Source organism: Phodopus roborovskii, unplaced genomic scaffold (assembly GCF_943737965.1).
Source record: "Phodopus roborovskii unplaced genomic scaffold, PHOROB, whole genome shotgun sequence".
Lineage (NCBI taxonomy): Eukaryota > Metazoa > Chordata > Mammalia > Rodentia > Cricetidae > Phodopus > Phodopus roborovskii.
Genome location: NW_026126588.1, coordinates 22,787,510 through 22,814,875, shown reverse-complemented (window position 1 = coordinate 22,814,875; position 27,366 = coordinate 22,787,510). Strand labels below are relative to the sequence as shown.

At 45.1% G+C, this 27,366-nt stretch overlaps 1 protein-coding gene across 1 annotated transcript; it reads right to left on the bottom strand.

Moving 5' to 3' along the window:
• Window positions 1-3,959: 3,959 nt before the first annotated feature.
• Il18rap (interleukin 18 receptor accessory protein) lies at window positions 3,960-25,578 on the bottom strand. Its single transcript, XM_051204526.1, has 10 exons — window positions 25,122-25,578; window positions 24,361-24,679; window positions 24,089-24,272; window positions 18,301-18,451; window positions 15,769-15,834; window positions 13,506-13,629; window positions 11,534-11,685; window positions 10,405-10,542; window positions 7,131-7,304; window positions 3,960-6,342 (listed from the first exon to the last, which is right to left on the bottom strand). Exons 1-10 carry the CDS (start codon window positions 25,189-25,191, stop codon window positions 5,879-5,881), a joined length of 1,842 nt encoding a protein of 613 aa, XP_051060483.1. The 5' UTR covers window positions 25,192-25,578; the 3' UTR covers window positions 3,960-5,878.
• Between the last annotated feature and the right edge of the window lie 1,788 nt (window positions 25,579-27,366).

Genomic DNA, 27,366 nt, shown 5'->3' with positions numbered 1-27,366 from the left:
ATAAGTTATAACTAATAAGTTGTCCTCAATGCAACCAGAATTGATTGCAGAAATGGAGTGGGAAACAAAAGGCTTTAAAATGCAACCTGTCACCTCGCTCTACCCTGTCACATTTTTGGCAGTCACCCTTGTTCAGAGATCAAGTCACAAGGACAGCTGAGCCCAGAGCAAGAAGGCTGAGTTCGCGGCTGCACCTCGATACTCTTCCCATGGCTGTGGTCCTCCTCCTGTGCCTCTCAGTCCAGCCTTCACCACGGCCCCTGTGCTAGGAGTGAAGAACGCCTTTCTTCTACTGATTCGGGGGTGACTTGTCCTTTCCTGTCTTGCTCTCCTTCCCCTAAAGCGATGGTGGCATCGCTGATTCTCACGAAGGTGGCAGACATGCAGGCTCACATTTGAGAGATGTTTTTCTTTGCCCAGGAGAACTGATGTTTGGATAAATGCAACCGACGGGCTAATGAGACACCAGAGAAGACTGGTTATCTTAGTTCACCAGAATATCACAGACTGAGCAATTATAATGAGCCAAAATTAATTGACTTGAAGGTCTAGCATCTGCAAATCCAAGATCAAGGTGTTGGTGGGGACCATCTTGCTACGTTATCCATCTGGAAGATAGTTTGTGGTAGACCAGGAAGGACACAGAAAATAACAAGAAATAAAGCAAGTGGCTGAGATTCATCCTTCTCTTTTTTTTTTTCTGTCCATTTCTTAGACATGCTCTAATTCCAAGTACTTTGAGGTGTTTCTGACATCTTCCTGTTAGCAATTCCTAGTTTTAAAATAATGCGGGGAGTACAATTCAAGTTTTTAAGTTATTTGTGTGCCTGTGTCTGTGTTTATATGTGTATGTCTGTTTCTGTGTGTGTGTGTGTGTGTGTGTGTGTGTGTGTGTGTGTGTGTGTGTGTTTATCCATGTCTCTGTCTATGCCCGTACCTGCCTGTAAGTGGTGGTCAATTCTGGGTGTCTTCTTCAGCCATTGCTGGCCGGATTTTTTGAGATAGGATCTTTCTCCAACCCTGAAGCTTAGTGATTTGATAGGCTGTCTGCCAGCAAGCTCCAGAGACCCACCTGTCTTCCCAGAGCTGGGTTAACAGATGTGCATCCCTATACCTTGGCTTTTTGTTCAGTTGGATCTTCAGGCTTGTTAATAATCTTTGTTTTATGGTCGGTCAAGAATGTGGCTTACCTTGGCAGATGGTTTCATATACATGTTGAAAGAATGAATATTCAGCTATGGTTGGGTGAGTGCACTATAATTGTCAAGTCAGTGCATGGAAACACATGCATGCAGTCATATGTGTGTGCATGTTCCTATGTGTTTATGTTTGCATATATGTGTGAACATGTGGAGTGAAGATTCAGAGTTCTTGTTGGGAGTCTTCCTTGATAATCTCGGGTTTGTTGTTTGTTTGTTTGTTTCAGTTTTATGAGTTAGGCACTATCTCTCTGAACCTGTAGGCTACTGACCCCAGGTAGCCTGGATACCAGCTTGTTTGGGATCCTCTGTCTCCAGAATGCTAGGGTTATAGGTGGCTGCTATATGTGCCCCAGCCTTTACATGGGTGCTGGGTATTTGAACGGAGGTTGTCATTGTTAGGGCTGCCATTGCTGTGACAAACTACCATGACCAAAAGGCAAGTTGAGAGGAAAGGGTTTATTGGGCTTACATTTCCTAAAGGAAGGCAGGACAGGAACTCAAGCAGAACAGGAACTTGGAGGCAGGAGCTGATGCTGAGGTTGCGAAGGGGTGCTGTCTGCTTTTCTTATAAAACCCAGGACCGCCAGCCCATGCACCGCACCACCCACAGCGGGCGGCTCCCTCCCCCATCAACCACTAATCAATTAAGAAAATAACCCTACAGCTGGATCTTGTGGAAGCGTTTTCTCGGCTGAGAACCCTTCACTTCAGATAACTCCAGCTTGCATCAAGTTGAAATAAAACCAGCACACTGGTCTTCCTCCATGTGTGACATGTATGTGTCGTCTGCTGAAATAGCTCCATGCCCTCATGATTATCTGCACGTTCTGTGCACTGGCCTTGCTATACTGTGCTTTGCAGCTTCAAGTCTTTTGTTTCTGCAGGGAATTTGGAACTAGGTCACAAACTTCAGCTAACCTGTAGCTGTAGTGTAGCTTGGTTTGGGACCAATCTATCATACTCACCTTCCAGTGACCCCACTGTCCCGAGGCCGGATCATCACACTCTGCAGCCCTGGACCTCCCAGAACACACTATGCAAAGCAGACTGGTCTTGAACTCACAAACCTGTCTCTGCCTCCTGAATGCTAGGGTGTGGCACACGCATGCAGCCCCAGTGTGACGTCCTGTGGCTCAGTCCACAATGCATATGGTACCACATTTAGTGTCAGAGTCGGCTTGCTGATGAGCCCTGGAGTTGCGCACAGTCTTGTGTCTTTCCTATGCCTCTGCCTGCAGCATCGGCAGGGCTTTGGAGAGGCATGGGTCCCCCCCCTCTCCTCCTCCTCTTGGCAGTTTTCAACCAAGGATTGGGGTTTATTAACACCATTCTCCTATGCACATCTCACGTTGCAGAAAGAGACAGAGAAAGAGTACTAATAGGAGTTCACCACACTCTGTTGGAACCCAGCTCCTTGTACCTACAGGAACATTCCTCAGTCCCTGGAGAAATAAGTTCCTAAGTATCTCCAGTGACACTCTTTCGTTGAGGTCACGCTTCGGACACTGAATGGGCAGTGTGACCCAGGGAAGGGATGAGGAAATGTAAGAGGAAAGAAGGCTGGAAAATCCTTTCTCAGTCTTCATCAACGGCTCTTTGGTTAGACCTAAAACCCACGTACACACGCCTTGGGCCAACTCACAGTCTAGATCACTAGGTATGAAAAAAAAAGGGCAGGGAGGTTGATAAGCTTTGCATTCTTATTTTTTTTCCAACCCACTTGTTTTTGTTTACTTTTCAGAGTCCCAGAATGTATTTTCCTTTTTACTTTCTCAAAATGTGGTTTTTGTTTATGCTTGTGTGATGTATGAGAGAAAGTAAGAGTGTGAACACATGCTTATGACAGAGCCTGCAGAGAGCTCAGAGGACAACTTCTGAGAATCGTTCTGCCTTTATGCAGGCTCCAGAGATGGAAGCCAGGTCATCACGGGACACCAAGAGTGCTGAATCATCTCAGTAGCCCTCAAAGTGGGTTTCCTGTGCCTGTCTCTGGGTTGTACATGTGACAGGAAGGACGGTGTTCCCGTTAGAGTTTCTGTTGCTGTGATTAAACAACATAACCGAAACCGAATCGGGAAGGAAAGGGTTTATCCCAGATGACAATTCTCAGGTCCATTGCCCAGGGAATCTAAGCCAGGGACCTGGAGGCAGGAACTGAAGGGGAGTAGTGGGGGAGGAGCCTGCTCATGGCTTATTCCGCCTACTTCTTCCAGGCTTTCTAGACCACCAACCCAGGGGTGGTCCTGCCCACAGTGAGCTGGGCCTTCCCGCATCAGCATCAACCAACAAAATGCACCACAGGCTTGCCCACAGGTCAATCCGGTGTGGCATCTCCCTCTCCCAAAACGATTTAGCTTGTAGCAAGCTAACATAAAACAAGCAGTCAGGTTGTGCGTGTGTTTATTTCGTCTCAATTGAAGTGTCATCCCAGGAATACTGGGAATGTTATCGAGAAAGGCCTATGAGGACCCTCTGGGAGGCCATACAGGTTTGACAAGGACGGGTTGATGGAGGGATGGCTCCTGTGTTTAAACAACGATGCTTCATCATAGTGGAATTAAAGGATTGTGACCACTGTCTTTGTTCAATGCATATAAAAACAAGAGGCCACCTCGTCCGGATGGTGCCGAGAAAAATCGGGCTTTGCTGTCGCGCTACTGTTGCTCAGCCACAGTCTCCCACACATAGGGAATTTGTTTTGGTTGTCCTCTCTGTCCGGCTAATATTCGTGAGGTAAATATTAATAACTCTTCGTCCTAAAAGCAAATGTGTCGTCTTTATTGGACGTAGCTAAGGGAAAGAGGGTATTCTACAAACACGGACTGGGTATATCTGCTCCCACGTATGTACAAGTCTCCTCAGCACAGTGAAGCCAGAGGCAGGGAGCTCTCTGGGACCCTTGGGAACTCAGTTATCTTGGAACAAGATAAGCCTGGCTGCGCTGGCCACAAGAGGTTTCTGAGTCGAGAGAGGCTGGCAGGAAACCTGGCCATAGCCAGGGTATAGTGGTTCAACAAGTATGGGTTCCTCCCCACTGTGATCCTTCCCAAAAGAAACTTCCTCCCGGCATAATTTATACCCTTTGCCTCCTCTTCGACTCTGAGATTTCCAACGAGGATGCTGCTTCCTGCCAAAGCCACGGTGGTTCCTGTGATGTGGGACCTCTGTGAAGAAGGACCCGAAGAGCATTTCACACACACACACACACACACACACACACACACACACACACACACACACCAAGTGGCCAGATGGCAGTAGCTGATCCGCTCTGCATGTGAACCTCATTTGGTCCCCAGTGGATGCTCCTCATGACATACATGGAAGCCCTTTACTGCCCACACGATGAACCACCCTGTTCTGACAGGAAAGGCAGTGTTCTAAGGTCATAAACATCTGCACCAAGCTATAACCCTATTTTAGCTGCAGTTCAACTTATGAGAACGAAATTCACCTTGCTAATTAAATGATGGCCTGGCCCTTAAGCATATCATCTTGTTACCAAGGAAGACTTAAACAAAGACGGCTCAGTCTGTATACTTGCAGAGGAGGGACCGCCCTAAGCAGGCAAACAGCTCATACAAAGGTGTGGTACCCACTTTTTCTTGTTTGCCAATGGATGTGTGCATTTATGCCCCAAACCCTCACCTTGACTATTGCCGCCTCTCCAGTTTGTAGGCAACTAATAGTCGATTCTTTGTCCCTTAATTGAACTATTGACCTGTGCCTAATTAGTCCCTACTTCTAGTCCTACTTACTCAGGGTAAGCTATCTACTTTGATTTCTGCATGAAAGTTCTCTGTACAAAGGAGAAACTGTAATCAGCTCCATCCTGTTGCTAAATCTAAATCCTGCAGACCCCACCTCCCCAGTGGGAAGGCTGTCCATGCTATCCACAACCTAGGAGAACTTGACTCGAATCTCTTGACATGCTGGATGTCGAGCCTGTATTTTTCTGGAGCTGGTGACTTGTGATGTGGCCTCCTCCTTCTGTACTGAGCAGGGCAGAGAGCGCAGCTGTCACCCAGCCCGTCAGTCAACCACAGAGGGAATGACCACCGTTCTAAACTGGAACAGGGGATGAGTTCTCTAAATGCACTTGCCAGTCACGATGCTTTCTGCCAGCGGTGGATTTCCATGCACAATATCAAACCGCAGGTCTAGAGACATGCACCTGGTCCATGCCTTCGAAGAAGTCATTTCCCACAAGAGCTCTGGAGAGCCTATCTATCTAGTGCTCACCATTTATGTTTCCTTTCTGTCCATCAGCATTGATGGTTAAAGGCGCAGCAAAGATTTCCTTACAGAAAAGCATTAGATAGAGTTTCAATCACTCATATCTAATAAAATAAAACCATACTCACCTGATTGCATGCACACACACACACAGGATGCATTCACACACGGTACAGAAACAGGTGTGCAGACATAGTGGGCAGCCCATGGCCATACAGGAGGAGCAGCTATCCCCGCTGATTCTGCTCAGGCTACTCGGAGTGTGCACCGAGTATATGCAGAGGTCTGATGTGTCACACACTCTCTATGTGATCATTCCAAGCACTCAGACCCTAACTCACACTCACTGTTTCGTCCCCCTGCCCGCCAAGCCTTCTTGGTACTGAAAGAAGGGTGACTCAGTTTCCCACCAGCCTGACCCGCACAGCACGTTCTGCCCATCAGCACCTCTTCTGGTGGGTGGGGAGGAGGAGGTCCCTGGCCCCGCGGCCATCCCCTGAGCCGGGTGTCCCTCCCGGTGGTTTCTGTCTTGCCTGGTCCTTTTCAGGGGAAAACCCCCTCGGGATAATTCTGAGCCGATTGCACATAAGCCTGTTGGAGTTCTTCACAGGCATGTGGTAACATATCTGGGTCCAGAACCTGGAACTGGGTTGGACCGATTTCAGGCCTCTCCACGTGACAGTGGGGAGGACCCTGAGGGCCTTTCTGACTAGATACGGCAGAGATTCTGGTACTTGGAAGGAGCAGAACTCGATTAAAATTAACTTCAGTGTCTGGTCAACCAAGGCAAGGCTCACTGCTGCCTGAAGTTCGAAGACATGGGGTCCATTGACATAGCTGGGGCTCAGGATGAATATTCCTCTTCGGCTCCTCTTAATGGTGTCCACGATGTCATCCGCATACACTGGAAACACATAAATCAATGGCTTACAACTGATACAGTTAAAGCTTGAGTGACAACAACTTTGAGCCTCCAAATGGTGCTCGCTGGGCTTCTTCTAATTTGGCTATTCTTGGGCAAAGAGATGAGGAGAAGAGTTTCCTCTGTCTCTTTATTGTCAGTACTCCGGACTGTTGAACATAGACACCAGTACCGAGAGACTGTTCCCTATTCTGCTTCCCTAGATCACCATCTACACTGCCCAAGTCACATTGGAGCGTGACTGAGGGGTGTGGTATATCCCGGGCTACTTGTGGAAGTTTCTGAGGCAGGGAAGGGTTAGCAGGCCATTCCCGGCCTAGATGCTTCTTGGGTGACATCCAGCTGACTAGCCTGCTAGAAATTTAAAGAGTCGAATTCTAGAGGCTAGGAAGGCCATCTGTTTGAGATGAGTCAGATTTATTTCCCACAAAGAATCCAGGGAAAAACAAATAAAAAATACCCTTTGTCCTGGATGGCCTTCCCAGAACCTTCTATTATTTATTATTCTCCTGAAAAATAGATAGTTTTAGAAGACAAGAGTGTGTCTCTGGAACACACATTTCTGTATTCTTGCCCGAGATGATCTAAGCTCATAAACACACACACACACACACACACACAGAGAGAGAGAGAGAGAGAGAGAGAGAGAGAGAGAGAGAGAGAGAGAGAGAGAGAAGAGTATATCACATAGGAGATGTGATAGAAAACACTTTGAACTAGAGTGGATCACTCTTTGTGTTCTGATTGGTTTCTCTACAGCGTAGACCTACCTCCTCCTGGAGTCACGTCCCTTTCAAGCAAACACAGGGTGTATCCATATTTGTTTTCTAGCACTTCCGGGAAAAGACTCAAGGCCAAGTGTCCCTCACTCAGTGATCCGGTGGCTCCGCTCTCGGGACAGCTCCGGTTTGCATAAGATACAAAGGCATCAAACTCCTTCTTGTCTAAGGAAAAAGAGCAAACGCATAGCCAGTGTCCTTTTTCTTAAACCACACGGTATGTACAGACACTCACTCGGAGCATATGGGGAAATGGTTAACAAACAAGATTCGGGATTCTTACAAAAGTGAATTAAAAACAAAACCAGCAGATGCATCCATTTTAAAATCACACCACCGAGTGGTTTGGATTGTCCATGTAAAACCCAATGATTAATTTATGAAACCTACATCAAACGGCTGCCGCCTCCCGTGACTGCATCGCATACGATCAGGGAGGGCGTCCTTCTTTGCTGTTTCTGGCTCATTAGTTACACATCAAAGAGGAGTCTGCTCCATTAAGGCATGATGATAACCAGAAAGCAAGTTCTGTTAAGACCAGAACCTCGGATTCATCCGAGAGACGATGGCACAGTTAAAGCCACGCACCGGCAAGTGTGGGCGCGGTCAATAGTGGGCGCGTGCGCAGTGGAGGTCCCTGCCACATAGCACACAGGTAATCCCCGTGGCTTTAGCGGCGCTATAGACATCCCAACATTGCACTGCATCACATCCGTCCGGTTTACAGTGATGCTGCTGTGGTCCACTACGTGCTCAACAGACAGACATGCGGCAGTCCAACTATGCCCAGTACATGACGCTTGACAATGGGTAACTGTGTGACTGGCCTAAACGTTTATTGTAATACACCTGTCATCACCGGGGAATACATGCCCAGTTGTAAAGAGCATTTGCTCAAAAACACAACCAGCAGCTTCACATATCTGCTATTTGTCAAGTCTCTTGGCTGAATAATTTCTCTTTTCTGCTTAATAGAATGTTGGTCGTTTTCGTTCATCACAAACCTGGGAATATTAAGGACATATCTATACATCTACATAGATAGTACGGGTGTGTGTAGTAGTAGACTTATATGCATACACTCTCCAGAGAGCCCACAGCCCAGGGTGTAATTAGCTAGACCATCTAGATTTATACACGTACAGTATATTCTGTTTCTACAAAGAAAAGTAGCCTAAAGGATTCATTTTGTCCTTAAGTGGCACACAACAGGGCTTGTATCTGAGTCTATGAGTGTAGGGTGAGGTCAGGAGAGGCTGCCCAGAAGGCTGTAGAGGGTCACACGTGCTGTGCTGGAGTCTCTCGTCTTACCCAGCCCCTCCCCTTATATTTGAGAAGCTGCATTTATAGACATTGTCTTAAGATATGGTGAAGGTCCCATGTGTTCTCGTCAGGCAGGCAAATAATGAGCCATGCAAAAGAACTATTTAGACAAGACAGAATATCCCACAAGTTTACTCACAGGCTTTGGGACAGAGTGTCTGGAGTTTATGTTGCAGCCTGTTTCACAACCTACACACACACATACACAAGTGTTGTTACAGGTAACTAGTGTCCTGGGTGGTTTGGCAGTGCCCTTGCCCAGCCTGGATCCAATGAGAGGCCTTAGGGATTGCCAACCACGAGGAAACCCAAACATTGAGATGAGGTTACAGAGCCAAAGTTCCAGAAGCTGCCTGTGTTGTGAGATTCTTCCCATATAGAAGGAGGAGATCTGGGGACATGACCTGTAGTTAAGTGCTGACGTGTGACATGTCATAACTGCCCTCATTCTACCCATTGTCTTTTTAAAAGCCCCGAGGCTAAGGTAAACTCATTTGGTAATGAAATTACAGAATGTGGAGTCGCAGGGCCTGCTTATGTCTTCCTAACGGTACTTCTTTTCTAAATTAAGTTTAGATCGTCACAATAAACTCTTGGGCTTGCAGTGTGTGAGCGAGCATCCGTTTGACCAGCAGAGGGCGATAGATCGCTGTGCTTGCAAACCCAATTCTGCGGTGCAAATTACCTGCATAGTTAAAAAGTAAAATGGCACGGGACAAATTTGAATATTTCCCGATCAACTGGCTCTTCTTCATAAATTCTAGACTCTTAAGGTTAAAAACGAACATTGTAGTGAAAGAAGTGAGGAGTCACCTGGGAAGATTCAAATTAAAAAACTAATTAAATAAACAAAAATTCTGAAAATACTCTTTGCTTAAGGATTTCAAAGGATGCTATTAATAATTAATCTAAAGAAAGCTGCGGCATATGTATATTTTTTCTCTTGTTTTCTTAGCTTGGTTGTGGGTGATTCTTTTTGTTTTCTGGTGTCAGGGGGTTGAACCTGGCACATCTTTTTACTTCCCTTTCTGTGAGAGGTTACTTCCTCCTGTAGAAGCCACTGGCCTCCACGTGAGGTTTTCCAGGGCCAGCAAAGTTGAAACAGTACTCTAGTCCCATACAACACTGATGAATGTCGTGATCCCATCTTGTGGATAAACTGACAGAAAACTCATCAGCAGTAATGGAACTTGTATTTTGTGCAACTTCCCATTTCTTTGGGATAAATCCCTGGACTGGAATGTCTTGCTTTCACGTGACAATAACCCAGATGACAGAATTTCCTGAAGCCAGACTATGTAGATTTAAGACCCAGATACAGCTGTTTCTAGTGGTCTAATCTGAAGATCGGGCTTCATCCTTTTCTGCCTGGGGAACTGTGAGAATGTCAGTCAACACACAGGCAAGGTCCTCCTCCAGTCCTCAAGGGACACCTGTTGCTGGCCAAACTGAGTTCCTATATGCTAAGGAGTCCTTCTAAATGCATGTGGTACCTAATCCCTGTGAACTCACACACTATCCTCTGACTGCTGTGGTGACAGTCCTGTTTCATGGCTGAGGAACCTAAGACATAGAGCAGTCACTTGCCTATTATGTCAGATTGGTTAGCAACAAGAACACTTTCCAGCCAGCCCCATAAATCCCACAAAAGTGTCTTCTACAAGGTTCCTGGTAAGTGGAATGGGCTAGAATTGTTTCTTCGGTCTTCTCCAGTGTAAAGCCAGAGCTGGAAGAAGGCATCAAACCTGAGAGATAAAAAGCCACACATCAGGGATTAGCTCCCTCTGACTTCCTCTCTCACAAGCTGCTCAGCCAGCAGGAGGCATGTGAAACCACACTGAAGGCAGCTCTTAAGAAAAGATAAGCCAATGAGTAGGAAGTAACAGTAATGTGTGTCTTGTCTTGTCACTAAGTCAGAGAATAGCATGTTGGGTGATCTTACCCATCAGAGTCTCATCCTTGCTCTGGTAGGCTCGGCACAGCAAGACTATTTCAATCCAGTACCAGTAGAGAAAAGCTGCTGCTGTCAGAATGGCCACCAGCATCAAGGCTGTGCCAAGGAGGATGTAGACAAACACCACTGTGGGGAAACAGAGCTGTGAGCCAGCACCTCTGGACGAGCAGACCCCATTACGTTTACAAAGCATCTGTGCCGCCTGCATTCACCTTGAATCTGAGGTCATCTTAGGTCTGGATGGAACTGTCCACAATTAACTTTAGAGAGCCAAGGGGCATGGGATGTTCCTGGTGGGATGACCTTCAATACTTAGCCGTTTCAGTTATTTTTTATATCTAGGAATGTCTACCCCGATCATTGGTACCTGTTATAAATCATTGTCTTGTATTTTTTATCCTCGCCAAAGTCTAAACATTCCTAGACCAGAAATTACATCAGCTTCACCCTGTGCCCTTCATGGTTCATGTTATAAGTAAGGTGTCTACAGAGAACGGCGACTATTATGGTACACTCACTGAAGGCCAAGCATGAACATTGTCACCCTTACATCTCAAAGACATTTACGCTTTGATGGTGCTGTAGTCACCCACTGAGTGAGTGAGGACTGATACCAACCTCATCCCTGAACATCTTGTTAAGAAGAAGTCTTTCCTCGGTGGACATTTCTACTAGCTGTTATCATGTTCTCTGCAAGCCAGCAGAGGCAACCAAGAAAGAGATGGATGTCTGAACACCAGTCCTGCCCAAGTAGGTGTGGGTCAGGCCGGGCTGGAGATCCTCGCAGGTAGCAGCAGCTGGATGAGTGAGTGCATTGAGTGCATATGTGGATGAAGAAGGAAAATGATTGGGTGATGGAAAACTGAGTAAACTATGTGAGTATTGAGAGAGCTGAGTAAGGGGTGTTTTCATGCACAGATTTCATGCACAGTTAAGAAGCTGAGGTCAAAATCCGTTGTATGGCTGTGGTCCACGCCTTAAACAGGTTAGCACAGCTCAGTGCTTCGGTGTCTGGCAAGTGATAGCTACAAACATTGCCTCTGCTCTTTGGGAAAGCGTCCCTCCCCCTTTCAAAAAGAGCAGTTGTCAATCTTTAGGAACAAAGTTCTCTGCTTACCCCCCTCCTTCTGCCTCAGCTGGATGGTCCGTGTTGTGTTCCCGATGGAGTTCTGGGCAAAGCAAACAAACTTCCTGCTAAGATCTCTTTGAGTGACTTCTCTCAGGAAGATGGTGTGCTCAATGACTTTGTTCTTGTAGTTGGATTGAATGCTTTGAAAAGGAGGGGGAAGAAAAATCGAATCCCTGCTCAGTAGCATCTACTGCCAATCACCCACCTGTGCTTGAAAGACTGGCCAAGAGCTGGTGGGATTTTACCATAAGAAGACTGGGGAAGAGCAGGGAGAGATGCAGGAGGCTCTCATTCTTGATCAAGTGGTAGACTCAGTTAAAGATTTACACTAAGTTACTTGGTCCCTCATCTGGACTTTATGCTAAGAATTCCCCCTGGGAATGTAGAATAACAAAACATTGAGAATAATCTCAGTCTGTAAAGTGTTTGCTTCCCAGGCATGAAGCCTTAAAGTTCAATCCCCAGAACCCAAGGAAAAAGCTAGGCATGGTAACATGTATTTGTAAACCCAGCATTGGCAGAAATGAGTGGATCTCTGCAGCTCCCTGATGGCCAGGATATCTTAGTCAGCAAAAGACTCTGCCCTACCCCCAACCCCCGCCACTACAGCCCTTACCACTGCCACCACCAACAACAACAGAAAACAAAGTTAGTAGCATTTGAGGAATGAAGCATGAGATTTACTCCTGACGTGCACATTCAGGTACACACATTCGTATACATATCTACACACGCACATGCAATCAAACACATGCACATACAGCTAATTCCTCTTGCATTCTGCTTTCAGGTACTTTGCCGAGCACTGACTACAGATTCTCCAATCCCTTCCTTTCTCGCTGCACACAAACCCTAGTTGTCAAGATATGCACACCGTAACTTGGTGCTGTCAGGGCCAAGGCCCAGAGGATAGAAGAGCAGTACCGGGTCCCAGTGGTGACACCATCCTGTGCTTTATCCGTACTCCAGCCTGGTTCCCAGTTCTCTGCCAATCAGCCCTGCTGAGAAAATTGTGGTTCTCCCCAGGTGTTTGGTCCCTATTGTCTAAAACTGTGTCATATTGTCACATTAAGGAACAGTGTTCAAGTGGGTGTTTTAGGTTATCCTGTGAGCTTTGCATGTGGTTGTTGGTTCAGTGGGAAAAGTGCTGACCTAGCATTCATGAGGTTCTGGGTTAGATCCCAAGCACCACACACAGAGAGTGTGGGGGCACAAGCTCGTAATCCCAGCACTTGAGAAGGTCAAGTTTATCCTTGTCTACATGGAGAGCTTGAGACCGATTTGAAATACACAAAACCCTTTCGTGAAAAAAAAATTAAACTAAATTAAAAACACTTCAACATGGTCTGGGTTGTTTTAAACAATCGTGCAAACATCATGGTGTTCTTAACACAGGCAAGATGTCTCCAATGTTCCTAAGTGGTACAGTCTTAGGGACCAATATTGGATATGGTTCCACCACTGGCCGACTGACTGCTATGCATACCTGGTGCACTTTATGGTCTCATCAGAAATGGGGAACCAAAAAGCTTTAAATTGATATGACAATAAGAGATAAGAGGTAGATAGGTGATAAGTGGATAGACAGATGGATGGATAGATAGACAGAAAGATGATAGATGGATGGATGGATAGATACATAGACAGATAGATGCTAGATGGATGGATGGATAGATAGATAGACAGACAGACATATAGATGCTAGATGGATAGATAGAAAGACAGGTAGATGGATGGATGAATAGATAGGTAGACGGATAGATAGATGGATGGATGGATAGATGATAGATACATAGATAGATAGATAGATGCTAGATGGGTAGATAGATAGAATGATAGACAGAATTCATGTATTTTAATTTTCACCACTATGTTAACTCTATCTGCTTTAGCAATTTCTAAAGGTTTGAAAGCACGAAGTTTGGGTTGCAAAGACCAAAGTTCACCAACTTTTTCTTACCATTTCTCCTCAAACACTTTGAATTCCCACTCCTGAGTAGACTCTTTGACGTACCACTTTATTACAGGCTGGAAGTCTCTTTGGAAGCCAAACTGGACTTTGCAGGATAGAGTCAGGGACTTTCCTGAAAATACAGAGGTCGAGGAAACAGGAAGGCAGCATATCAGGGTACGGGTGTGGCAGGAAGAAGAGAGGCGGCATTGGGACGGGGACAGGTTCCATGGCAGTGGGTACCAGGGACAACCAAGCGTCAACACATCCCGCTTGGCAGCATACTTCCTCATGGCTAATTTGTGTATCTCAAATGTGTAGCTACGTCCTTAACAGGGGCATTTCACAGTCACATCGCTGTGGAAAAGTTGGAGCTGTGTGAATGGCCCGGTCATCAAAAAGGTCCTTTTGCTAATTGGTATTTACATATTGAATGAACAAACGGAATGAGAATGAGGTTACCATGAACAAAAAGTCCAGAGGGAAGAAAAGGCCCTTACACACTTACACTGAACCTTCTACAAGCCCAATTAATTTTTAGGACCTCAATGATCGAGGAAACCTTGGGATAGTCTAGGTTCACAGCCTTGTCATAATTTGTCTTGGGACTTTCCCACGGTCCTTAACAATCATTCCTTGACCACCTCCGTAGCTGAATTAAGGTCCTTATGACTATTTTATTTATTTATTTATTATATGTTTTTCGTATGTATTAGTGTAATGTGAGATTCTTGGTCCCGCAGGTCCCCCAGCCCTTGAACCCCAAATAAGCACACAGATGCTATAGTAGTTATAAAGCTGTTGGCCGGTGACTAGCATTTCTTATTGGCTAGCTCTGTCTTAATTCTTAACCCATTTCTATTATTCTAAGTATTTCCATGCGGTCTTATCTCACCTGGGAATGCTGGACTGCTCAGCATCTCCACAGAGAAGAGAGCCATTTCCTGTTTGTCCCTGCTTATACCCTGATTCTGCCCAGCCATGTCACTTCCTGTCTGGCCAAGCAGCCAATCAGTGTTTTATTCATTAACCAATTAGAGAAGCATATATAGGGAAGAACAGTCCCCGTCATATTACTTTAACAGACCACTGGCTTCCATCAACCAAACTGCTAAAACTGTTGGGTGAGAGCCCTTGGGACTAAGGCTGAGGTCCTCCCACAGAGCTGTAATCTGAGTAACAGATCTCTCTCCCAGTAGATTTGAAAAGCGTCTTAATTTATTTCCTTTTTTCTTCTTTCAGGGAGGAAAGCTTCCCTGAAAACGTTACTGTAGCACGTGGTTCAGGGAGGAAACTATTTAGATTCTTAGCTGTGCTTCTGCGCACTGCACCGTGGACGAGCTGTGCTTGCTTCCGGGTCCCTTTGCCTACCACCCCTGTGAGGGTTATCCTCCACTTTGAATCGACTTCTGGATGAATAGGTGGGGGAATCCAGTTGAAAACTTCTCTTTGGACCTTAATCTTTCCCCCATCATCGGTGCATTAGAATTTACTGGCACCTTACCCAACTTGTCTGTGTGCTTTTTAAGGGACTGACTGATTTCCATTCTCCTGATTGTCTCTGCCTCACTTTTTCTAGCCCTAGAATGTTCCACTACCGCCACCTACTGACCACATGGCCTAATAACAGTTTGTTTACATTTCCTTGTACAAAACTAAATCTTTCATTAGCATTTGAAATGGTAAATGTTGCACTGAAACACCACGATTTGCTTTCAAATATAAAATTTCTACTTGGCTGTGTGTAAAGTAATAAGAGGTTGAATGTGACAAAAAATAAAAGGCAATCAGATGAAAGGCAATCACTCCTCTCCCCAGAAGAAGGCACCATTTTGGAATACGTTTGAGCAAGATTTGCAGCGCTATGATTTCCCTAAAGAACAGCTCAGGGGTCATATTCATAAGGGTTAGTGCTAACCTTGTAAATTCATACACATAACCTAAATGGAAATATATGCATGTATACACATGTACGAATGCCTTTTCTCAGGAAGAATTTAAAACCTGTTTATCTTGTTTAGCTCACCAGGCACTAGAATATGCTTCCTCACTCTATCTCAATGCAAGATGAGCATTCCACAGTGAGGGGCAGATCTAATGACTGGGGCCTAGGAGGATTAAGAAACCATGCCTGGTGATAAAAGTTGGGACCAAGTTAAGGTACACAGCCAATAAATACTCTGATCTGAAAGTCTAATGGCCCTTTATGTCACACTGTGATCCATCCCTTGAAGTATAGGGTCATCAGGTATGGTACTATCAGTCAACTCACCAAGTTCTACTTCCAGAGTGTCTGTGATGGGATCCAGGATGTCTGGTTTCAGGTTGATGTCCTTAACTGAAAGGTGAAAACAAAAATTACCTTTTGCATTAAGAAACCTGAAGGCCTGCTTGCTGAAGATTTGGGAGTATCCACTCAATACTGACTTAAGTTTCTAGTGTTCTATTTGATTGTTTGTTTGTTTGTTTGCTCATTTTACCCAGAATACATCAATCTGGGAACTGGGATTGCTTCTTCGGGACTGGAGTGATAACTCTATCAGTACAGGGCTTGCCACACAAGTTTGATCCATGGAACCAAACAGATAGTTGGGGCTCGCTGGATGGCCAGCCTTGCCCTCATGACAAGTTACAGGGTAGAGTGAAACTCTGTGTCAACAGAAAATGATATATTACACCTGAGACATAAATCCCAAGTCTGTACTCACTCTGGCCCACGCACAAATACATATGCACACACCCCTGCAGATACAACTCCCAACACCCACACTTGAGACTTAAGCCCCATCCCTGTCAGCTACAACAAGAATTCTTGTTGACGTTAGTCTGAGTCGCCAGCCAAGAGGCACAACCTACCCAAGGAACTGACACAACCTACCCAAGGAACTGAGTTCAAGACCATCCATCCCCCCCAACCTTAAACTCGTGGTATAGCTTAGATTGGAGGGGCATCTAGCCTCTGATTCTACTTGGCCTTTTTCTTTCCTGCCACAGAATTCCAAAGGTTCCTGCATTGTTCTGCTTTCTCCCAACAGTATCGCGCCCCCTGGGAAAGTGGTGGCCCTGCTGGCAGCGTCTTTGACCCTCACTTCTCATCGGCTTCCTCATCTACCCCGTCTCTCTTGTGCAATCGGCCCCTACACTCCTCACCGCATCCTCCTGACTGCCTTGGCCTCCAAAGGCATTTTTTCCACCACACCTTAAACGTCCCCGGCTGACGCCGTTGTGTGTTTCATGGAGATCTTGCTCCCCCACTCTCTTTCCGTCCGTTGGAAAGACCCCAGGGCTCAGCGCCCGACCCCCTCTTCACAGAACGTCATTCTCACGCTCCCGTCTCCAGCCTTGGAATCGCCACCATTGACCTAAACTCCCCCTCTTCGTTGTAACATCGAGACTGAAGTCCTTCCATGGTAGCATTTACTGTCCTCCTTAGCCCTCCTCCTCTGCCTTTCATGCTTACTGACCAGTGCTGGCGTTTACTGACTGACCCCCTCAGGAAACGAGAATGTCCACTTTCTCTTCTTTTCATGTGTTTTGTAAAACACACCCTGTTCTGCTGACTCACAAACTCCATTCCTTCTGCTCCCTGGGGCATCTTCTGATACTGTCGATCAAGCTTGCTGACCCCGCCTACCTCTACCTTGTTGGACATCAGTAGACGACCTCTCAACCCTGACTCTCCTCTTTGCCTTTTCCCATGCCCCAAATTCTCATAGAAGCATCTCTTATATATTCCTAGGCCCATCCCTTTCAGGTCATACCCTTTGTTACGCCCCTACTGGCGACTGCCTGTATTAACAGTGTCTCCTCTGCCTCCACAAAATGTTATTTCTTCTTGTTAGATCTAGCCTGTATACAAGCCTGTTCGTGATGGTTTCATGCATTACAATACTTGGTGCTCCCTTAGTGTCCCTTGGATAAAACTCCAAACTTGTCAGAAGTCATAATACACACCTATGATCCCTTCATTAGTAAGGGGTGCGGACTGGCAAGCGTTACCTTAGTATAATAGTGTGTGTTTAAGGTGCAGACGATAATGTTGTGTTTTATCACTGGATAAAATGGGTGTGCACATGTGTGAAGAAAGCACAGAGGCAGAAATGCGAACCATCTAGATCAGTGGCTCTCAACCTAAGGATTGTGACCCCTTTGGGGTCAAATGACCCTTTCACAGGGTTTGCTTAAGACCATGGGAAAACACCAATATTTACATTACGATTTATAACAGCACAATTACACTTATGAAGTATCAATGGAGACAACGAGGATATGGTTTGGGGTCACTGCAACATGAGGAATTGCACTAAAGGGCCACAGCATTAGGAAGGTTGACGGCCACTGGTCTAGTCTGTAATCTATAGGTGCCTCTTGGGAAGGGGAGTGGGGCCCGGGTCTGAAGCCGTGGCAGCAATCAGTGCTCCTTTCTCTAGACAGACACAGTAGAATGAGATTTTAAACATGTGGGAAAACATTAACACATTTTAAATAGGCCTATGGATGCCACGTCTTGTTTCAAGTATGAGATACCTAGTACATCTTCAAATTATAAAATGTCTGATGCACATTCAAATGTATCACAAAAAGAAACCAGAGAGAAGTATGTATCCCAACTTGCGACAATATGAACATGACCCGGAGTCTCTTTGTGGGACTGGACCTCTCTGTTTTTGCCAACGCGCAGCCCTTTAAAGAGCTGCCAGCGGCTGAATATCTCCTAGGATTCTTCCCTAAAGGGAAATCATTACCTAACCAAAGGAAGATGATTTTCACCGGTAAGCCCGAGTTCAGAAAAAGTCTCACTTACCAATGGTTCTCACTTGAACCACAGCTCGGACTGTCCAGGAGCTCGAGTTATCCGACTGAGTGTAATCGCACACATACAAGCCCTGGTGATAGTCATAAACGGCAGCCAACTTAATGATACTGTTCTTATACTCAGGCAAGAGTCTTCCGTCCTAGTCCAAAAGACAAGAATTAATCACCTTTCAGCAACCGAGGAGTTTTTATTTCACATATAACGAAAGCTTCACAAATTCAAAGCAGGTGAAGGTAGGTCAGCTAGAAACACAGGTATCCCATAGCATGAGGGCACACTACAGTGTATGGGTCTGAGGTCACCCAAGTGTCATTTCCTGACGCTGTAGAGAAATCCAACTCCAACCAGCTCAGTGTTTCCTAGAGCAGGATTCTGTGGTCCAAGAGTATTCTAGAGTATCTAGTGTTCTCGGAAATGATGCCTAATTTAATTTTAACTAAATTATGTTCATGCGTGCTTGAGAAAGGCAACGTGTATACGCACTTTGAGAAACTTTTAGTAAAAGCAATATATAAATTACTCTCATTTGGTAGATTTAATTTGAATACAAGAACCAGGTGTGATGGCACACGCCTTTAATCCCATCACTCAGGAGGCAGAGACAGGTGGATCTCTGATTTCAAGGCCAGCCTGATTTACAGAGCAAGTTCCCAGGGCAAGACAAAGAAACCCCGTCTCAAAAAACAAAAGCAAATGGATATTTATTTTGAATATGAGAATAAACTTGTAAATAAAATATACCAACTAAATAAACTGGACTATGCAATAATTGCTGAAAGGCAGATCTCTGCAATCACAATGGAGAGGGGAACAGGGACCTGATACTGGGAAAGAGGCCTCACACGTGATTAGTAAATTAGTGTTAATGGAGAACAGGTTTTACACATAGCCAGGGAGTGTAGTCAGTAAACTTCAATAGCGTGAGAGAATTTGTTTCCAGTAAATGATCAGATAGTGCTGAACTGTGGGAGGTAAATCCCAAGTTTGTTGCAGAAAGGAATACCATTCAGGAAGAGTCTACAACAAGAAACAGCCATTCCATCCACAAGACTGTAACACCAAATACAACTTTTGTCCTGGTTTTATCTATCAGAAGAGTTCTTAATTCTTCTGTATAATTCATGTGTGATCTTGCAGCTTGTAGCAAATTACAGAGATTAATACAGAGAATACTAAGAAATCATTATTTGGCTCTGAACTCAAACAAGAACTGTGTCTTAGAGCACTTCAGCGACTTCCTTTGCCTTTCAGATGATGTCTGACGATGGCCGGAGTGCTCAAAGACCCATCCAGTCTCATTCTCCGCTATGGCCCCTTTATACACCCGTCTTGCCCTGAGGAGGCATGCTCTATGAGCTCCCAGGACTCACAAGTCCTCCTGCTTCCCCAGACCACAGGCTGCAGCTCCAGCCACAGTTGCAACAGGACTCAGGTTTGGGGAATAAGTTCCCAGAAGAATTGCCACCTCACACATCCAGGACCGCCTTTTACAGTGAGAAATGTGTGTAGTTGTTGGACACATTGTTTCTAAGTAGCTAATAAATCCTGGGTACATGGAAAGAAGTAAACACTGGCTCCTACTCAGCAGACTCTAGGCCTCCAGGCCCTGAGCCTCAGGCTTTTCTGTTACACAACACAGTGTTCTAGGGGACCGCTCCACAGCACATTTCAGCTCATGCAAAACGGGGCTGCTCCCTTGAGTCCTTGCGGAGTTGTAAAGAATACAGAGTAACTAGTTAAAGTTAAACTAGTTAAAGGTGGCCTCTGGATGTGTCTGGTATCTGTTTCTCTACTAAACAGCTTTGCTAAGGGTATGTGAATTTCAGAATGCACAATGTAAGAAAGGTTTGCAAACAGGAGACTCTCGGAAACAAGACATTTTGAGGAAAGTGACAAGCACCTGGCTATGGCGCTCATGGAATGTGAAGGACAGGGGTCAGCGCACAGTAGGGGCTCAGTCAATGTCTGTGGAAGGATGGTTACCACTGCCCTAACCCTTGCAGACTAACTCACACACCATGTTTCTGTGCTAAGTGACCACCCCCACCTTCCCATGAGTACCAAGGGCAGATCTCTTAGAGTCATAATCAAAAGAAACGAGATAGGCGAAATGGTAAAATGGTGAGGATCTGTTCTCTAAGCAGATTGCGAAAGTTTTCTTGTATGTATGATCATATACGGTAATCATTTTCGATCGTAAACCTTCTACATGCCACTGCCTCACGCATCAGGCTCCCCCAAAGGGGCCAAACATCCCTGCTGCTTCCGGTGGGGGGGGGGGTTCGCCACCTCCCTCAGGGACCTTTAGGAACAGACACCTCACTTTGTCTTTGGAAACGGATGGCTCTTTCCTCCTGAAGCTTGAGTGTTGTCTGTGGTGCCGTCTCTTTGGTAAAACACTCTCCTAAAGAATGGTTTGTCTCAGTGTGTACCCTTTCATGAACCACGGCTTCCCTTTCTCCCCACGTGACCTATCCCTCGCCCAAAGGAGTCTCTGTTTTGGGATTTGCATGGATTTTGTTTCCCATGTTACCAATGAGAAGACAAATACTTTAGTGTTTAAAGGAAAGCCAGCATAAGAATGCCTAGTAAATGAGAGAACTCAATACTAAACAAAATTTTTCTAAGAGTTTCATTTACTGATTGAGGAATTTCCCTCCCATTGGTGGTCACACAGGTAGAAGTAAGAATCTCCCCTACCCCCCAACCCCCCCCACACACACCTCCAAGTGTCTGGACCAGTTCCTGTGACCCAACAAAGAACTTCCCCTAAGGTGTCAAAGAGTCTGAGTGGGCCACACTGGTCACTGGGAGTAGCTACAAGACAGGATGAAGAGCCAGGGCAAAAGGCAGAGACAGCCAGCTTAAATATTTACCAGGTGATGGCAAAGATCAAGAATGCTCCAGTCAGTAGTGAAGCTAAGAACAAGAAGGAAATTCCAGAGACAAAACATTTGAGAACCCAATAAGAGCATACAAAAAAATGTATAAGCATAGAGCATGGGCATGCATTAAATCTTCTGAGAAGCTGATGGAGGGAAACACCATCACTAAGACCTTAGTCAACAACGCACTGAGGAGGGTGGATCCACAGGTAACCAAGTAGACCACTTCCTCATTTTGTAGATGGTGATCATGACTTGGTGTGTGTCATCAAAAGACTTTGTGAAGCAGAACTCAGAAGAAATGTCAGAGAAATTGGGAAGGAAACTTATTCAGAGAGAGAGAGATAGGAAACTCATCAGATTATTCCATGGCGGGCAAGCCCGGCAGGAAGAGAGGCAGACACATCTGCCCAGAGTATTGTGTGATGCTCGGAGGTGAAACCTTACAAAACGGAAAGAACCAAGGAGGAGCGTCCACAGTGTGGTCTGTGTGAAGAGTCAGGAGTCCTAGGAAAAAAGCAAGTGAAAATCCTGAAGGTATTAAAAACGGAAGTTTAGGGGTGCGTGCGAGGGAAAAGCAAAGCCATTCTTAGTAAGAGCGCAAGCGCTGAGATTTTGTAATGTACTGTCCTGAAGTTTTACTGCCAGGCAGCACAGCACCAGGGAGCACACACTAACTTACTAAATCCAGATGCCTTTCACCTAAGGCATCGGTTTTATTGAGGACATTTTTCTTTTCATTGTGTTTCCAGAAATTAGGGGGAAAAATGAAGAGGAAAAATAACAGGTATTTTAATTCTGAATTTTCAAACATTAAGTAATTAAGAACATGCAAGTACAGTTAGAGCTCTCCTTTAACCTGCTCCTAGCAGGGAAGGAAAGAACTGGTGAGCAGAAGCCCTCACTATTTTAGTTAAAGCCAACCTTGATCCAGGGACATGGCTAAGTGTACACCTATGTATGGAGCATAGTCCCCACCTTTACTCACCTTGAGTGGGGTGAGCTGCAACCCAAAGACATCCCCAAACCCGCAGAACATCTCAGAGTCCTGCTCAATAAAGATTCCACAGGACAGCACTTTCCAGCCAGGAAGGGTAACCCAACTGACCCCAGGCATCTGAGTGACTAGCTTGCCAGACTGCAGAGTCCAGCCAATCACCTCAACAGACCACGGAGTAAGTTAGCAGTTCCCTGAGAGGACCAGTGATGTCTCAAATTCCTGAGAATCTAGTTTAACTCCAAGTGCTCTGAGGCTGTAACTTTAGCCCCATCCAGATGCCTAGGCTAGACTACGCCTTGAAGTTCTGTCACCAACAGAGAGCACTTATGAAGGACAGAGCAGAGATATTTCCTCATGTGCAGGGTCAGCAGTGACATAAAGATTATGAAACAGCAGGGCATAGGACAGTTGAAAGGAAATGGGTAAAATTCCAACAACAAACACTGACACACAGAGATCTATTTAATAAGTAAAGGGTAGGCAACAACAACAACAATAATAGCGGCTTGAAGCTTGAAGAACTGCAAGAAAATGCAGATGGGAAAAATAGAATTTGAAAGCCATTCCTAATAATATTAGAAGTTGGGAAAATAAATGACATTTTTTAAAATAAAAATTCATTAAAAAGAGAGAGAGAGAGAGAGAGAGAATACATTCACAAGCAAAAATTCCTTAAGATAGTCAACAGTGGACTCGATCAGCAGAGAGCTCCGGAGTGGAAAATCCAGAATCACCCAGCGGAAGAGCAAGGACCAGACTGGGAGAGCGGGCAGTAATGAAGAGGCTCACGGGAGTTATTGAGTCCCACAAGAAGAACCAAGCTTGGCTCAACCAAAGCTGCAAAAGTCTAAAAGAGCACATCTAGAGAAATAGCAGCTAGTATTTTCCCAAATCCAGAGAAGGGCAACAACCCCCTGGTGTGTCCTTTTCGCAAGAGTTGAAACACGCCACATTAGAATAGATATAAATACGGCCACCAGCAGAATTCTGAGCAGAAACCTGGCAGGTCAGGAAGGATGGACATGATATGTCCAGAACTCAGCCTGTGCAGTTGTTGGAATGTGAGTGGCTCTACAGACTCGTATGTCTGGGTGGCTGGAACTGTTTGGGAACAGTTGGGAGGCCTGGCCTTGTTGGTGGAGATGAGTCACAGATAAGGCTCTGTTAGGTGGGCAAGCACTTGGGAAAACCATAGCACGGTGAAAACATGGGATGTTTTTGTTGTACCTGCTTACCAGCTTACTTAGCATCGTTATTCTCTCGTGCCCTCTTCCTTAGCAAGCTTTGCACAAGTCACTCATTACATGGTGACTTGCTGTGTTTACCTTACCATCCTCCCCTTTAGAAACTACTCAACTACTCTGTTTTTTGTTGTTGTTGTTTGTTTTGTTTTGTTTTTCAACCCAGCTTTGTAGCTGCCCAAGCTGGCCTGGAACTCACAGAGATCCCTGCCTCTGCCTCCCGGGTGCTGGGATAAAAAGCGTGTGCCACCACTGACTAGCATCTGCTACTTTGTTTTAAAACTTCATTGTATCTAGCTCCCCTCCTCTTTCTTAGCAATGCCGGTTACTCTCTATGACAACGTAAGTGGACTAACCTATCCAGAATTCGAGGGATGCCTGTTTTGCAGCCTCCCACAAGTATGACATCCTCACCTGCTGGCCTTTTCTCTTGATGTTGATCAAAAGGGTGGCTCCATCAATCAGAAGAGCAAGCTGTACTCTACATAGGGTCAAATCCACTTTAGAATGTAGACCTTTTGCACAGGAACATAGCAGCCTTTCTATGGCTCTGGGTCCCGGGCTCTCTAATTCATGTTTCTATAAGGAGTCTACAGAGACAAAGCCATAAAACAGTGCTCTTGCACTAGTTTTAGAAAATCCATTCATACCTGGTACCAGGTCATCTTCGGACTCTGTGCATCACTTTGGCAACTGAGACCGGGGCAATAAATGGAGCCCGTGCTTCCAAGAAATAGGTATTGTTTGTACCCTGCTGGCTTCCCACAGGACACATTTCTCTCAGGCTTAAGTTCTAAGACGGTTTTGATACAACAAGCCATATCCTGGGGACTCCTAGGAGATAGACAAGGTCCTGTAAGCACTTGTTGAGGTCACAGAGAATTTGAAAATATTTTCAGACTCGGATACCTTTGGGACATACCTAATCCTGGGTCTACAGATATATGACCCAGCATTGTTCATCGGTGGGGTCAATATATGCAGCATGCCTTTGGTCTGCACGTAAGGAGAGTGTCTACCGATCTCCTCTAATGGACCTCCACTTGGAGGTTGCACGTACCACTGGACGTCAGATAGGTCCTGATCACCACTACAGCGTGTGTGGGCAGAGCCTTGTGCTGGTGACAGTTGACTTATAAGGGAGACCTGTGGCTTCCGAAGCTCTGGTAAATCACAAAATAGGACAAAATCCTCTGCACCCTTCACGGGATATGTCCAGAGAACTCTTTTGGTGGCACAAGCTGAAAATTACGGCAAATGAAACAATGCAGAGAAACATGTTAGGAGGTATTGATGTTTGCAAATAGACGCAGTATAACAAAGGATTAAGCTTTCTCTTCTATATTGTCTACTGTGTCAATTTCGTAGATGAAAATGCCTCATTTTCTGATCCCCCCCCCCCGTGGGCTTGTGTCTTAACTTGCTGTGGGTGATAGGTGAGCAATCATGCACTCCTCCTCAGATGTCCCCACTGAATGCCCAGCTGTGGTCAATGGGATCTCCCCAGCTGTGTGTGGTATCTGCTGGAAACAGTCCCGACCAGAAACTCTTCTCCTACTCCTTTTAACAGCGAGAAAATGCTGTGTGCTAATAAACCAGGTTGCTTGATGGACCAGATTATGTATCACTTTGGATTTTGACCACAAGACTCACAGTGTTGCTACACAAAGCAAAGGGCCCTACCTGAGTGATCAAATCCCGAGGTCTGCTTTCCTGCAACAAAGCAAATGAATACCCAGCCCAAGCGGAGCATGGTTCTTCTCTGCTCCTGTCATGGCTTCAGTGACTTGCCATTGCCAGTGTGGAGTGCGTGGACACTGGGCGCTCTTTCTGTGGCGTCCTCTTCACTTATGAAATGGGAAATGGAGAAATCAAAACCTGTGATCAAGCCCCAAGTCACACAGGAAACCCTAAAAGGGCACCCAAACAGGCCTCTGGAAGCCGTGAGACTGAGACTGTGTGGGTATCCTCCAGGGGTGTGGAGGAGCTTCCTCCATGTGTCATCTCTCTCTAGCACATCCAAAGGATGAACAGCTCACATGCAGGGTTCCCTGACCACCTCACACGGGTCCCGGAGTATCTTCTAATACCATTCCCCTTCACTAATTCTTATTTTTTTTTCTTATAATACTCCCATCTACTGTGTATATTTCTATCAGTAGTCTGGAAAAATAATATTTTATTTTCCTTAAAAAAAGGATGATTTTTATGGAAATGACATATTCTACGTTTAGGGAAAGCTGATGATTGAGCTATCTATAAAAATCTGAGACATTAAAAAAGAATGGCTCAGTCATCTCCAACTCAGAAAACCAACTAATGCCTAACATAAAAAGAGAAAGAAAAACAATTAAATCAACAGGAAAACAATCAGCAAAAGCATAAGAGTCAACAAATCCCTTTCATTAGTAATCCTAAATGTAAGCGGTTTTAATTTGCTGATGAAATCATTCAAACTGGCTGAATAGATTAAAAAGTAAGAGCCAATTATTTGTTGTCTCTAAAAAAACACTCCTGTATTAGTTATTGCTTTACTGCTACAATAAAACACCATGGCTGATGTAATATATAGAAGAATTTATTTGAGCTTGTGGTTCCTGAGGGTTAGAGTCCGTGATTGCAGGGTGAAGCATGATGGCGGGAGCAGGAAGCCCCACACCCCCTAACACCCCCTAAACCTACCCAGGCAGCACCATCTACTAAGGACCAAATATTTAAATGGACATCTCATTCAATCTGCTTTACTGGCAAAGACCACATACAGACTGAAGGTGAAAGTCAATATATCAGGCAAATGGAAGCCAAAAATAAATGGGAATAGTTATGCCTAACAAAGTAGACTCTGTGCCATAATGAGAAAATATAAAGAAAGTTAATTCATATTAAAAAAAAGAACGTGATTCATCATAAAAATAGAATTGTTATAGATGTGCCGAACATTAAGGCAGCAAATTTCATTTTAAAAAATATTATTGGACATACAGAAACAGACCCCACTACAAGAACGCGGAATGGTTTGAACATCCCATTTTCATCAGTACAAGATCATCAAACACCATGAACAAACTAAACCTTGGCATTAACTTGCACCATAGATCAAAGAGGCTTACTAGACATCCATAGAATATTATATCTAAAAGCTCCAGAATATGCAATATTCTCAGTAGTTATAGTAGCTACTGCCATTGCTGTTGATCACATAGCAACACAAGAGCAAACCCATTCTGGGAGGTTGTTTACATGGGACAACACCTAAAATCTCTTCTCTCCCAGTGTCTGCCCTTAAAAGACCACCTAGTGTCTAAGTGTTGCCTTTCATTGTACCATCACCCAAGCACTTCAAGGATTCAGAAGAAATCATTCATTCATATGCAAAGTATAAACCACACATGGCTGCAGATTCTGCTCCCTGGAGAAAAATGATTGGCAGGTGGCAGTGAATGTGTCACTTAACCTTTGCCATTGTGGAAAACACTTTGGTTGTATTTCTCATTTCCCAATGGATAGCTAAAGGTCTCATAGCTCACAGCAACGGTGCTAGAGAACCACATACCTGCTCAGCAGTAGAAGAGGGAGTCATATGTAGATGCAGGGGGTTTCAAAGCATCTCATTTTTGCCATCACTTCCTACCATCCTCCACAGAAGAAGGTAAGAGGACAGTGGGATGATTTGGAAATCTTCAAGGTCTCTTTCCTGAAATTTTCCACAAGGGTTTTATTTAAAAACAACCAAAAAAAAAAAAAACCTGTCTTTTTCTCAGAGGCAGAAGACATACTCTGAAGTCATTCAAAGACAGATGTCCAAACGTATTTTACAGTACTAAGTATTTCAAAGAAGAAAGCTTTTGCTGAGAGGGAAAAATGCCAGAATGATGACCAGGAAAAGACACTGAGTCCTGTTCACATCCTTAAAACACAAACAAACAAA